Source organism: Triturus cristatus, chromosome 4_1 (assembly GCF_964204655.1).
Source record: "Triturus cristatus chromosome 4_1, aTriCri1.1, whole genome shotgun sequence".
NCBI lineage: Eukaryota > Metazoa > Chordata > Amphibia > Caudata > Salamandridae > Triturus > Triturus cristatus.
The window spans coordinates 659192977-659207692 of record NC_140585.1 but is presented as its reverse complement, the minus strand read 5'-3'; the positions used below and the strand labels follow the sequence as shown (position 1 = coordinate 659207692).

The 14716-nt window shown below is 45.0% G+C and overlaps 1 protein-coding gene across 2 annotated transcripts in view; it reads right to left on the bottom strand.

The window, feature by feature from the left end:
• The window catches only part of GXYLT1 (glucoside xylosyltransferase 1), a 180599-nt gene that overhangs the window by 83461 nt on the left and 82422 nt on the right, over positions 1-14716 (bottom strand). For both annotated transcript variants that reach the window (XM_085653073.1, XM_085653074.1), the window contains one exon: positions 14201-14375. In XM_085653073.1, the coding sequence (XP_085509199.1) occupies positions 14201-14375 (175 nt within the window). The remainder of the gene's footprint in view (positions 1-14200; positions 14376-14716) is intronic.

The window sequence follows — 14716 nt, the reverse complement described above, 5'->3', positions numbered from 1 at the left end:
TCTGAAGGGACGCCACTCTAGGAGGAAATGCTAGATTCTGCCTTCCATGGGGTGGTTGTGCGCCAATAATGGCAAGCTAAAGCAGCTTGGCGGCTGTTGCTGCAGGGGAAAGGGACAGAGAAGACTAGTGCCCTCGATCCTGCACATTGTGTACCAGACACTGATCCCCAGGCTCGAAAGAACTGGGGTGACTGCAGTAGAAGTTGGGGATACTGCGACTGCCTATACACCATTCACTTAAAATAGACTCGAAAACTGATGAAGAAACTGTTTGGTAGCTGTCAAGAGCTCCAAAGAGCATTCTGTGGCCCTATTTTCCGTAAAGCATCTAAAGCAGAGTCTGCTTTTTTACCCAACGGGTGTGATCCACCGAAAGGCATGTCCATGAGAGAGGCCCATACATATGCAGAGAATCGTGTGCAGCGTTTCCACACATGACAGCAGAGCACCACACTTATGCCAACTGTCCTACTCAGGCAATCAGTGGTATCAAGGCCAGCACGAATCATGTATTTGGTTGCATCTTGACCATCCAAATTGATTTGAGCCAGTGATGCCCTAAAGTCTTTAGGGACCACCTGCAAGATCTCGCTGGAGATGTCCCAGAGGGTGTGAGTATATCTGCTCAACAAACAAACTGTGATGACTGACTGCAATGACAGGCTGGCCATAGAAAACATTTATTTTCCAAACTTTTTTATCAGAGCGAACTGTGGTGAAGGAGGTGGGAGTTCATCTTGCTAATTGAAGCCTGAACAACTAGACTTTCAGAAGTAAGGAATTTTGTGAGGAAACCTGGGTCACCAGGCAGCGATCTGGCCACCTTCTCATTTAGTAGAAGCCAAGAAAAGGGCTTTGACTAGGTACCCATTAAAGTATTATTTGGTGTCTTATTGAAGAGGAGCAAGGACTGCAGGATCTTCAGAAAGAAATTTGTCTCAATCTCAATGGAGGGTAGTTGTAGGTCCAACACCTCAGTTGCACGTCAAATTACCATTGCAAACAAGGCACTCTATTCCATTGGAAGGCCAAATGGTGAGTTCAACCCTGTATCAAAAGATGTATCAAGCCGTCTTGCCTTTTGTGAGTCATAATGGGGGAGGTCGGTGTAAATCATCCTCATCTCCACCATCATCATTTCTGGTTGGTGGCAAGCTTTCATCAGAATCTGAGCTGGAAAGACAATGGAGTCTCTGAGGGTGCGTCCGTTCCAGAAAAGGAATAGGACTGGAATCAGGCTGTGCAGTGACCGGATGCACTTCTGTGATTTAATAGCGCAGCATCTGTTGAGATCATGTAGACAGCGGTTCAGGATCAGATATCACAACCAGTGTTCCCTGTAAGGTGCGCGTGTGCACCCAAGCTAATCCAAACGCACACTTCACTGAAGATCAGAGACCATTTTTGCGCCACTACTTTTAAAACGCGAGCGGCGCGAAAACTGTCATTTGCTTGTTGAGGGGGAGCAGCAGCGATCTAGGTGGAGCAGAAAGTAAGCTATCCTCTTCCACAGCAAGTAGCTCTGTTGACACAAAGGAGAAGGAAAATGTGTTTTGTCTAGGATCACAGCATGCTGGGTAAACTGGCAAGCCACGATTACAGACAGGAATTTAACCACTCAGTTGTATCCTGCCTTCCTTGCCTGAACCCGTAGTTAGTCAAAAAAAAGGCATCCCCGCTTTTGGAATGCAGGTAGACCCAACACGTCCCCCCTCAAACTCACCGCTCTCCTTACATTTGCCAGAATGGGAATACCATCATTTTTTTAAATTCTGGAATGTGCGCACTTTCAAATGGCCTTTCTGAGGGCAACAATTCAGGAGGCGCCAGAATGGAAAGGTCTTGCATTTTGAACCTATTGACCTTGCCAGGGATTCTTAGCCATGATGTACAGCATCCCCGATGCTTTGCTACATGTCTAAAGAAAAACAAAAGGTGCTGTCACACTGTCGTTCTGTCATTTTGCAAACGTGCTCTCCATGCATGTGAACGTCTACAAAATGATGTGAGAATTTTCGTATTTACCGAGTTAGATCAGTAAATAAAAAATAAGAAGTACAAATGTTTCTTGTTTTTTTTGGGAAGCACAGGTTGGAGGTAAGACACTTATGGTACAGGCAGAGGGGCAACAAGAAGGGCTCAGGTAGGGGGACTGCAAGCTACACAGAGGGCAGGGTGGGACAGAGAAGCGAGGTAAAAGGAGGGTCGGGGTGGAGTAACACGACACAGAGGGTGTGGATTGGAAAGAGAGGCAAAGAGTAAGAGAGGAGGGCACGCGTGCAGGGAATAAACAGAAGGCGGAGTTTGGAGGAAAAGCAATGTGGAGTGGGTAGGGGAGAAGCATATGGGCAGGGAGAAGCTCCCGGGCGAAAAAGCAAGGAAGGTCACATTTACTTTTACCTTTCATCACATGTAAAGAAAAAAAATGTATGGGAGCGTATGAGACACTTTGGTATCTTCACAGCACAGCATAACGCCTATGTCAAGTGGGTGTAAGTTTAGCGCAAATGGACCGCTTCGTCTTCAAGAGTCAAAAAGAGTCTAGCACTGCTACACCTGGAGAAAAGTACCTGGTCCAGTGTGTCAAGTCCAAATATGGAGACACTTCTCTCCATTACTCAAGGGGAAAGGCAGGAATCAGGGTCAGATTCGGAAGGTGTGCATTGGGCGATGGGCTGGTGTCTTAGGGTGGCCTGTGGTCTGTTTCTTTCAGGGCCTCTGTTAACCGGCCCTTAGCATGAACTACATTGCCTGATTTTGCTTGTGAGAAGGTGTCACTCGTAGTCGTTGAACTGTCACTCATAATTAAACTGAAGTTATGAAAATGTCACACATAATCTGAAACTTTGGTTGCTATCAGCAAGTGGTTCCTGCACATGCCATTTGCTGCATTTCTTTCAGTATTAGGAGCTCAGCTACGGGGGCTTGTGTCGCTTTTTAAATGCATTAGTGATCATGAAAGAGCGCGTCATGATTTGAGATGGCGCCGTTATCTCGCTTTCAAGACCACTAATATCTCTTGTCTCCACCGGGCCTCTTTGGGAAGTTCCTCGCCACTGAGTGACCCTCCAAGAGATTAATTAATCTCAGTTTGTATTCAGGGAGGTTTTGCAAGTTTATTTTTGGTTTTGAAAGCACCGGATGCTGCGTTCCTTGCCTCAAGCAATTTCCTGGCAACAGTATACATGTAAATATAACTCCGGTGATTAATGTTCTTCCTGGAGAAAGATCGGTTTTTTGTCTAGCTGAGGTTTGCCCGATCATACAATAGCACAGAGGGTTAATATGCCTGCTGCAAAGAACATGTACCATGCAGATCACGAAGTACATATAATGTACATAGGTCAGTGGGTTTCTGCTTTTCTAAGAGACATTCTTTTGTTACTTGCAGTTTATGAATTAACACCCTAACATAGAACAGTGATCTAATAACTGCCTGAACTGCATGTACACTACAAAGTATAGCTTAGAGCATTGATTAATGTTGCAAAATGGATTAATTTGGGTAGCAATTGATTCTTATTATTAAAGGCAACCAGTAACTATGGTGTTCGGTTTTCAATTCTGAGTTTGTGCTTCTCCAGACCAAGCACTCTTAAACTAACTATACTGCCTAGCAGTATGGATGACATGTCACTCCTACACCTTGCAGATCTCTGGCTTATGTAACATTTCATATATGCTGATTTAAACATGTATGATTGATTGTCTTTGTGTAATGTGTGTGTGATGCATAGAGCATCTAAACCCCTACACTGGTATGAGTGGCACTATATAACTAATTAAATGCATCTGAAAGAGTGTGGTTATGAAGACTTGAGGGGCACTTAAAGGGTGATCGTGAGGGAATCCGTGGTGGAGGCGGACACTACCTCCACGATGGATGGAGGGGCACCAACACACAGTGTCACACCGAGCACCGCCAGCGTTAAAGCTGGCCCTGTGCAGGAGGGCCGAATGACTCCGCAAATAAATTGAAATGCTGAATCAGACAAAATACGAAACACATGAATTATATGCCCATTTACAGGGCCGTAACATGTTTTTTGCCGGATTACTGGAGAAAACATGGATGGTTGGAATGTATATGTGAAGCCTGTAAAAATAGCTCACTGGATTGGCATTGCAGTGTAATGTAAAGTTCTCATCAAAATAAAAGGATTTAATTAAGCTGTTCACGTGTTGAATGTCTGTCTGTAGCATAAATAATGTGTGGCCTGTGCAGAGTCCATTATTGTTAGACGGGCTGTATTCATTGTAAGTATGCACAATTGATTTACCTTCTTTTGTGAGGAAACTATAGGATTTTTTCCGGGTACTTGTCTGTATAACCAATTAATGTCATGGCATGTGTATCTAAATTGCAACTCTGTCCTGAGACGCCCTCACCTGGTGCTGTATGAGTGGAAAGTCACCTGCTTTTCACTTTTTTAATGAAAAAGATTACAGTGGTATTTGCACTGATATTTGTCGCTGCACTCGCACGCATGGTCAGGTTCTTGGCACACATAGCCTTGGCTGCAGCGCACAGAGACCTTACACTGCCGTACACAAATGAAATGTGAGGGAACATTGATCACAATTAGCACTGGATCTTTCAAAAGAGATCTAGATACTGGTGTCAGCAAGGGAGGGACCAACGTTGTGCAGCCTGTGACAAACCCAATCCAATTAGTCTGTGCAGAGTACAGATCCAACTGATGGCCTGTGTGGATTTTTGAGCACCAAAGAACACTAAAGGGTTCCGGAACAGTGCCAAATATCATCACATGAACTCCTTATATGGTTTGATCTTCTGCGGCTTTGGCGATGGCCTGGGGAACACAGGGTGCACCAGGACCAAAAGAGGAATCGGCTCAGCGACTGAAGATCCAAAGGGAGATCGACTGGCATCTTGACACCTTCTCTTTAGATTGAGAGAGGTCGAATTGTGTTGAGTCTCACTTTGCCTTTTTTGCGTTTATGTTTCAGACTTTGACTTACTGGAGGACTTTGACCATGAAGTTGACCTCCAACAGGAACAACCTCAGGAACGGGAGGGAATCTGCACCCTCAACTTGCAGCATAATCAAAACTTACATGAGGATTGTGACTACTTCATGTGTTTGACAATGTGAAGCTGGTCTTCCCCGTCCTGGATCTCCTTTGGGTGCATAAGGGCGATCTTGTTGCATGACTTTGAATCATGCCCCAAGCACCAGTTACACAAATCATGGAGGTCACCACCGACATCTGTTTCCAACAGCGTCGGCATGGTTTGAAGCCTGACGTTTTAGGAGGGGACATAGTTCTGTAGCACACTGGATTTTGTTCAGATGATGTCAGCAGGCAGGTGAAATTGAGAGTGGAGCATCCAATACCCGTTGGAAGGTGTGGATGGAAAGGAACTGTCATCAGCACATACAGGAGGCACTTAAAGGTGGCTCTGCTCAATTATTTCCAAAGTGGTACAGAGCCAGTGCAGAGCCTCCTAGTGACGCATCAGCATGGCTAAAACATTTCTGGATCTAGTCTGGTGCTTGGAGAATATTTTAAAGGGGAGTAGTCTGCAGTTACAAGTATTTATAAGAAGTGAGCACTTATGAGATTACACTATTAAATCTAACTTTGACCACAGGGGATTTTTAAAGCAGCTTGACCGAAGATTAAAATTTGGGACCAAACCTAATCCTCTCTAGAACTCCTAATATTAATAGCCATTTGAGCAACCCAAGGCTTTGGGCACACCTAGCAATGTGACTGATGTGGGTTCCAGCACTCTTTTGGAGTATTTAGCACCAACTGGCTCTTCCTGTTGTTCTGAGGCCTTGCTGCAAGAATGAACTGCTCTGATCTCAGTATGTCACTAAAACTGTATGTCCCTGGTATTTAGAAGCCCTCATCTCCAGAGATCTGCCTTTCCTTGGGGGGGAGGGAGGTCAAAGAAGGGGGTGGGGGAGAGTCTTGTGGTCCCTGGGGCAGGAAAAAAGTTGCAAAGAGGGAACCCATCATTATGCAAACGACACCCATCTCCGGGCAGCTTTGGTTGTCCAGCTGCCCTGACGAGCTCACTTAGGCCTGTCAACTGCTCATTGGTGGTCCCTTTACGTTCTTCATCATGTACTGTGCCTTCACCACCTCAAGCCTCCCTCAACGTGGCTTTCCAACACTGTCCCAGTCGATATTGATTTGCGAAGACAGCAAAGTCAGTGCCTTTGCCTCAATGCTTTTCTTCCTGAGACGCTGTCTCATGGGCAAGGTAAAGTATAGGAGAGTATTTCTTCACTTGCAGCAGCTTGTCCGGTTTTGCAGTCGGACTCTCTTCCATTCAGAGACTGGACTCATAGCTTCTGCCCACCATTGTTAGGGGTAGAGGGGAGTGAAGAGCCAAGAGACACTCCATTGCTTCTACATGTCAAGCCCACCTCAAGGTCCCAGCTCTCAGTAGTTATTTCAGTTCCACTTCAGCCGCTAGGTGTATACAACTCTGCGTTGCGCACAAAGTTCCCAAAAACTCTGCGGAGTGGAGCAGCGTTTTTTTCCTCGTTTCTCCAGATTATCGAGCAGCATAATGAGAAAGCACACTCGGGCACTGCGCATGGTGCAGTTGCGAAGATTTTACAGCATGGGACAAACACCTGGCACTAAAAATCGGCGTGAACGGCACAACATAACAAACTCTGCCACTTGCGAAACTCCACGAAGCGTGGCAGAGCTTTTTGGTCACCTCGCTGACTTCCGTGTAGTAGAACTCAGCCCAGGCCTACTATTGTCACTCATAAGCAGCCTGAACAAGGCGCCAGCCACCATCACGGCGCTCCTCTTCCCGCTCTACGTGGGGCCTCCCCAGAGTGCAGACACGAGTTCTCCTCCACCTCCCTGCTTTGTGTACCCTAGTGGCACCTGTGGCTCTGTCCACATGCAGCGTTGCGGCTGCTGTCAGTTCTTCCCCATGGGCCCGCTCAAGGCCTGTTTGAGCAGGGCGAGAGGGTCTTCTCACTGCTCAAGAATTCACTGCCTGTCCGTACCTCAATCTGCAATCCCAAGAGCCATTCCACTTCTCTGGTGTTGCAGCTCACACCATGAGCAGCAATTTAGGCAGCCGTCTCAGCTCATGGCTAGCCACGCCCAGTCCGAGAAGCACACCACTTCATGCCAAATACTCGCTGCTTTGGCTTCGATAGGAACAAAAGAATTTGAAAAATAGAGGAGGTCTGCAACTGTATTTACAATAAATGTAACAAGTGCAGCATGAGAACTCGCTACAGGTGGAACCGTTTTTTCAAAAAGCAGATCCGAGTCCAGAGCCATAAACAAAAATAACACAGTGAGGAAGTCCACAGATCTGGGAGATCTTTCTTCGCTGAAATTACGAGGTGCGGAATCACCCTAAAACATGACATTGGGATGGGTGAGTGGAGAGCGATCATATGTAGTGCTATTTTATATCACACCTCTTTAGAAATAGTTCTCCTTTCCTACTACAGTAGATGCAAGAAAGGCGTGCATGGAAGGACTGCGCAATTACCTTATGCACGTGTCAATCAAAATACGCCAGTCAGTCATATGGCACGACCCCGAATTGGTTTTAAAAAAAAAAACAACAGACACAAAGCCAAACAATACTAACCATTACAACGGATTTACAACCAAATGCATGTACAAGAATTATTAAACGCACTGAACTACATATGGTCAAACTCAAGCATTCGCAGGTCTGTGATCGAATCCTACATACCCAAATGCGCAGCTCTGTTCAAATGTCTGTTAAGAAACCACTGTGGGAGACATGCCGTCACAGAGTCCACTCGAGAAAGAAACAGGATTCAAGTAACTGACCCCCGGGAGCAAACTACAGATGATGTCACGGCGATCAGAGTAGGAAAGAAACTCCACGCACTGCAAAGTCAGGTGCAGGCAAACGAAACCTAGGTGCCAATTTATTTTCCCCCTGCCCCCCCCCCCCCCACCCACAAAAAAATACATTTTCGTGGCTCAAAAGTTTAAGTTAAACATAGCTAGAAACCTTGGAGAAAATCTCAGACCAGTACCAAACTCAGATATTCGTAGGTACAAGTTTAAAAAAAAAAAGGAAGGTCAAAAGGCAGAGGAAAATCCTGGAGCGAACAGAAGTGGCTTGGAGTCTCGCTATCCGAATCTGAGAAGCTGAAATGTGGCTACTACAGAGGTAAAGAAAGAGCATTCTAACCGGAGGGCTAAATAAAAGGTGCTCTCATCCTTTGGAAGTAGCCGCGCAAGTTATTTTCGCCCGAGATATTTCGTGGTTGGAATCAGCGGAATCGTAGTATGTGGATATGGCACCATCTTGTGGCAACTTGGCATAACAGATTTGTGAGTGAGTGAATTCCCTAGTTCCAAAATATCAGAACATAAAAACTATAGCCGGCGGCGATTCTGTGGTTGGAAAATATATATATATAATATATATATATATACTCAAACATATATACACATTTATATATACACATAATATAGATAGATAGATAGATAGATAGATAGATAGATAGACAGACAGACAGACAGGCAGACAGACAGACAGATAGAATGAAAATAACAAGCCATCCATTTAGATCTACATCATTACGAGTCTGGTGTGTTGTACATGGCCATACTAAAGGTGCTAAAAATCCATCACTCAGCCATATATACATATTCACAGTTTGCTATAGTGCTGCTCTCGGCCTAGTAATTCACGGTACAAAACTAGACCAGCTGCTTGTAATATGTTTCATTAGGTGTGTGTATGTTATGGAAGTGGTCACATCACAAGTGTACACTCTTTGTAAAGAAGTTTAAATGGGTATTGCCGGAGAAAAAGCTTTGCATGCACACAGATTTCTCTTGAAACTTTTTTCCCTGGCGGGAAACCAGCAAGCAGGATATTTAAAGTGCACAATAGCATTTCCTAGTTCAAGTGTTCTGTTTATGGAAGGAGCCAGGAGAATCTCTAGCAGACAGGAAATGAATGAGGCTAATGTGTTTTGATGTGTGTTTGGGCTAGCATTGTTCAACAGAGAAGAGACTGATAGCCTTCAGTTTGAGCCTCTCTTTGCAGGGCCATGGAACAATTGATAAAAAGGGGGTGTACAAATCGAGAGTTAGAAATCTAGCTGAAACACATTTTCAGAGAACAACTACTGGAAGATAGATGGAATATACCTCTAGGAAGTCATCATCCACTGACACTGCTTTAAGATGTCACAGGAAGGATGACCTGCTATCTGTTGGAGTACCCTCTCTCCACTGTTGGTTATAGCTTGCCATTGGTCGAGAAGAATCCGGGAAAACCGAAAAAGAGACCATTAGGAATATATTAAAAATGGTTGTTTTCTGATTGGATAGCATCTGACAGTTACAGCTTTTGGGTTTTACTTTATGTTTTTTGCACTTAAGAACCAACTGTAGTTGATTTGCCCAGCGCTTTGCCACGGTTCTCTGCCAGATAGGTGAATTATCCATTTACTGTGCAAAGCTGAGAAGAAACTGTGAAAAAATCAAAATTTTGAAGCTTTCAGGCAAGGTATTCTGCTTTTTAAGGACTAACATAGCTAATAAGGCCCTCATTTCACCAATCATGGTAATCCTGTGTTGGTTGCAAAGTGAAGTTTGTGCTCACATCGAGATCGACATGATATTTGCAGTATTATGTGAATTTTGGTGCGTTAAACACCAAAACCCACGTCTTATTCTCCATGAACTCGCAATAGGTGTTATTTATCACACCCGATAAATAATGTACTCCGTGGTACCGTTATTTATCAGGGGTTATAAATAAAAGCTTAACTAGTAATCAGGCCCTGAGTGGGCATCGGAATTTACTAAGTGTGGTATTATAGCAGAATAGGCTTCCTGATTGAATTCTTTTCACATTACTGCACCAAGTTGGCAACTCGGTTACTGAAGGTGAATGAGGCAGCGGTGGCCAATGTGACCATACTGACTTCCATGAGAAAAGCAGTAATCATTGTCCTTCCTAAACCTGGGCGTAACCCTCTGAACATGAAGTCCAACCACCCTCTGTCCTTCTTAAACTTAGACTATAAGGTTCTTGGCAAAGTCCTGGCCAATCACCTGACTACGGTGGTCTCCTCTCTAGTTCACTCAGATCAAAACGGTTTTGTACATGGGTGCAACACGTTCATTAATCTACAGCAGTTGTTCCACACTATGGACTGGGCGAGGCATACGGGGACAGCGGGTTGGGTCCCCTTCCGTGACTATTAGGTACAAGACAAGTACCAGCAATAGTAGTAAACGTGGTTTATTGCATAAATAATGCACCCACGACCGGAGCCATCCAACCGTGAAGAAACCAACGTCCAGAGTGACGTTAAGCAGGAATCTTCACGAGTGGAAAGCACCGCTCTAGAATGCACACAAAGAAATGACATGTTAAGCAAGAGTCGCGTGACACCACGCGACTCGTAATACAAAGTAATACATCTCCATAACACCTTCCCCTCTTCAAAGAACAACAAAAATAAATAAATAAACATACATAACATTATTCCAAAACAAAGTCCCTCAATCTATACGAAATTTGTTTGACACGTGATGATCTTTTTGCCGTTGCCTCAGACAATTCACCAATCTCCGTAGCACTGGGCTGAATTTCAGAAGACGATGGCAAAGAGTCAGGGGCAACAGATTGAGTGAGTTGACTTTCAGATGATTCCAAAACACAACTTGAAAGAGGTATAGACAATGCACCACTATAAGTAACAACAGGTTGAGTGATTCGTGTTGCAGATGGTACCGAAATACCAATGTAAGAAGGTTTCTCATAGATTAAATCAAACCAGTCACAATGTTCAGACTCTGACCCTGAACAGGTATGTTGTCTAATGACATCAGCCTGAATGGGGGAAGAATCCCGCTCGTCGCCAATTTATTAGGTACAAGACAAGTACCAGCAATAGTAGTAAACGTGGTTTATTGCATAAATAATGCACCCACGACCGGAGCCATCCAACCGTGAAGAAACCAACGTCCAGAGTGACGTTAAGCAGGAATCTTCACGAGTGGAAAGCACCGCTCTAGAATGCACACAAAGAAATGACATGTTAAGCAAGAGTCGCGTGACACCACACGACTCGTAATACAAAGTAATACATCTCCATAACAGTGACGTATGGGGTTCGGGCAGCCCTACTTAAATAGTGGCACTTCTGTACACTAGACAGGTTGCCCGGGTACGCACAGGAGAAATGATATCAGACCAGTTCCCAGTGGCTAAAGGCAGGGCTGTACCCTGTCTCCATTGTTGTTCGCCCTGGCGATGGAACCCTTAGCATGCATGATACATGACCGTGCACGACAGTGGGGCTTGTGAAACTAGTAAGCCCTCAGATTATATGTCTATATGAAGATGGCCAATTGATTTACCTAAAGGCAGACCACACTACATTACTAAGAGCTATGGCAGTGTTAGACGATTTTGGGCTGATGTCGGGACTCCATATTAACTCGGATAAGTCCTGCCTTATCCCTGGGTCTCCAATACCCAATGACTAAAGAGAGGCACTACCCCGCACAGAGTCAACCTGGCAGTTTGATTCCATCAAGTATTTGGGGGTACAAATATACTATAAGGCACATGCCGTCATGGAAGGAAATCTCATGAAATCAGTACCCTTCACCAAAAGGTTGGTATTATCCAGATTATTATATTTTTTTGTGGCCATCTTGCTTATTATACGGTAGGCATTCTTTAAGGATCTCACAAGTTTGATATGGGGTACCGGCCAACAGTGGGTGGCACTTAATAAACTATTTGCCCCCTTGAAGGAGGGCAATCTTAGTGCGCCTGACTATGTACTCTACTAAGCATCGTCCCAACTACAGTGGCCGTTAAGATGGCTAGTAGGTGCCCCATCAGTCAAATGTGCAGGGATTCTAGACGAGCTAGCGGGACAAGCCCTTTTGAATAGACACTATTCCCCAGGAAGCTCGGACTGCGTGCTATTGCAAACAGCCCTCCCTGTCTGTAGACAGTACATAGGCCTGCGGGGGCTCATGCTCGACACCAGATGCACTCAGTTTACCAATCTGGACAATGCCTGAATGTGCAGGATTGAAGGACACGTATTGCACGAGGGACTGGGAGGAAGCGGGGATCTAGTCTTGAGGAAATGTGGAGACTGAGGAGAGATTCTGTACTTTTGAAGCCCTATCACTTCATCAAGGGCTGGGATTGGACCAGTTCCTACTGTATTCATTATTAAGGGATGTAATGAGAAGGACATGGGGGTGTGACAGGGTATGTCCTCTTCTGGGGGTGTCATTAGTGGGGGTCTGACAGGATACGTCCTCTTCTGGGGGTGCCATTAGCGGCAGTTCTGACAGGGGGGAACTCTACCAAGGCCATCACGTGCCAATACTCTGCACTGTTGCAACGGCCCAATGGAGTGACTACAGGACTACGAGAATGATGGAACTTGGTGCTTGGAACAGGCTTCCCCACCAAGCAGTGGGACTGATGCCTTCAAGTGGTTAGACAGGTGGCATGCAATGCGCGGTTAAGCCTTAACCAATTTCAATATCTACATCATGCATATCTCACCCCAAAGAGGATTGGTAGGATGTCCCGGGTGCACCTGACATGTGTCCCTGATGCGGCGCAGCAGAGGCAGTTTTTCCTCACATGGTATGGTCGTGTGCAGTGGTGCGCCTCTTTTGGGTGCAGGTTACGCAAGCTGATTCGAAGGTCACAAGCTGCTGGTGCCCGTTAGACCTTGTCCGATGCCTCCTCAATGTGAGGCATATTACCAGAAGAACGAAGGGTTTGTTGCGATCCCAAACTCTAGCACTGATTTTGGCTAAACGCTGCATCACCATGGTCTGGAAATCTGCAGCGGCACCTGCACTGAAACGATGGCTGACAGACATGCATAAATGGGCACTGGTTGTGGTCCACAGATGATTATGCATGAGAGGAGAGGTGGTGGACTCAGTAGGAAGCTGGGACACCTATTTTGAGAAACTAGAGGTGTGCACAGACGACCACCCACCTTGAGGACATTATCACTGATCCTACCCAGGTAGAGAGGGCTTAAGACGCAACTGACGTGGGGGTCGGGGAGAACAGATGAACGTAGGTACCGACCAGACCCTGGAAAGCATCACCTGGTCCGCTGGCTTTGGGACAATCCAATCAATGCATGAGTGCCACACTAGGCCCACAAGCGACACAGATTATGGGGTAGGCTGAGATTCTTCACAAGGATACACACACACGGTCTGGGGCGATTACACAGTTGAATTTTAGCCATATTATTATGTTCAACATGAGAACTACAAGTGCTTGTAACGGTTGCCCTCTCATTGGAGAGGAGATGCTATTTTCGCTTGATATAGGCAAGGACTTTGTGTCATCTTGACAGGGCGTGATGGCTCTCCCGGGACAACGGACCTATGTAGGAGGGTGCACAAACCATGCATGCTATATTAGAAAATGATACAGACAAATGTGTTATGTAATGTACCTGACTTCCTACTGCCCATATGGAGTGGTATTATTGTACACTAGATGTGGTTCTGTTAACTATGTGAAACGAAAAGGCAATAAATAATAAAAAAAATAGCCAGAAATAACTGACAACTAGTATCGAGGAACCATGTGTTATGGGGAATGGATCTGTACTGCCATGTCCAGTTTTTCAACACATGCCAGCAGGTTGTTAACAAAGAAATGGGCGAATACATTTTTACTGCTGAAGCGTTAACAATGTGCTGGTATCTAATCCACTATTTTATGTACCCCCACCCTGATGGAACTCCACTGGCTCCCCTTGCCAGCCCGCACCATCCTCACAACAAGCGTTATTATTTACAAAGCCAATCACAACGGGCACACTTGATTATCTTGCAGTAAGGTTTCCCATCTCTGGTGGTTCTCAGCACATCCGCAGCCAAGAAGTGCAAACAAGAAAAAAACAAGACAACAGGCTTTTTCGATCTATGCACCCAGGATCTGGAACAACATCCCCGTACCCATCAGGACCGCACCAGCGCTGCGCCAATTGAGAAAAGGAGTTGAAGACTCACCTCTTTAAGAACACAACATCACAAAACTTGAAACGTTCACAAATCAGCTTCCTCTATACTTTTTGGCTTTAACCATGTACAGCACTCCGTTGCCTTCTGGCAAGGTTAGCGTTATAGTTATGCCATATACACATATAGCTATACATGCACTTACGATTTCTTTAAAGCCGGCGTGCAGTTGGTCCTCTGCAAAAATGTGAAAGTGAAGTCGTTTTTTACTAAATATAATTGCAGACTTCAGCATTGTAACAGTCTCCTCCAAACGTTCTCCACAGGCCACCACAGCTAGATGCATAGTTTCGACAGGCTGAACCTTGGTAGCATTGTACCTGTGGAAGTGAAAAAACATGGTAAAGAGATAAGTTACTTTAAAATCAAATGTCAGACTTTGCAGCACGATGCCAAGGTTTGCTGCATACGCAACGAAAGTGAAAGAGCAAAGTGTGTTCTTCTAATCCGTTTTTAAATGAACAGGGATTAACAGAAAGGAGATAATTAAACCAACGTGTTTATATTTTCCACAGTATAGCTAACGGCAGGAAAGGTACAATCTCGGTATCTTTCAATACATTGTCATCTGAAGCATTTCTTTTAAGTTGACTTACATTACATTTTTCTAAATCTGACTTACATTCAACTGATTCCAATATGAGAACGATGGGACATCTCA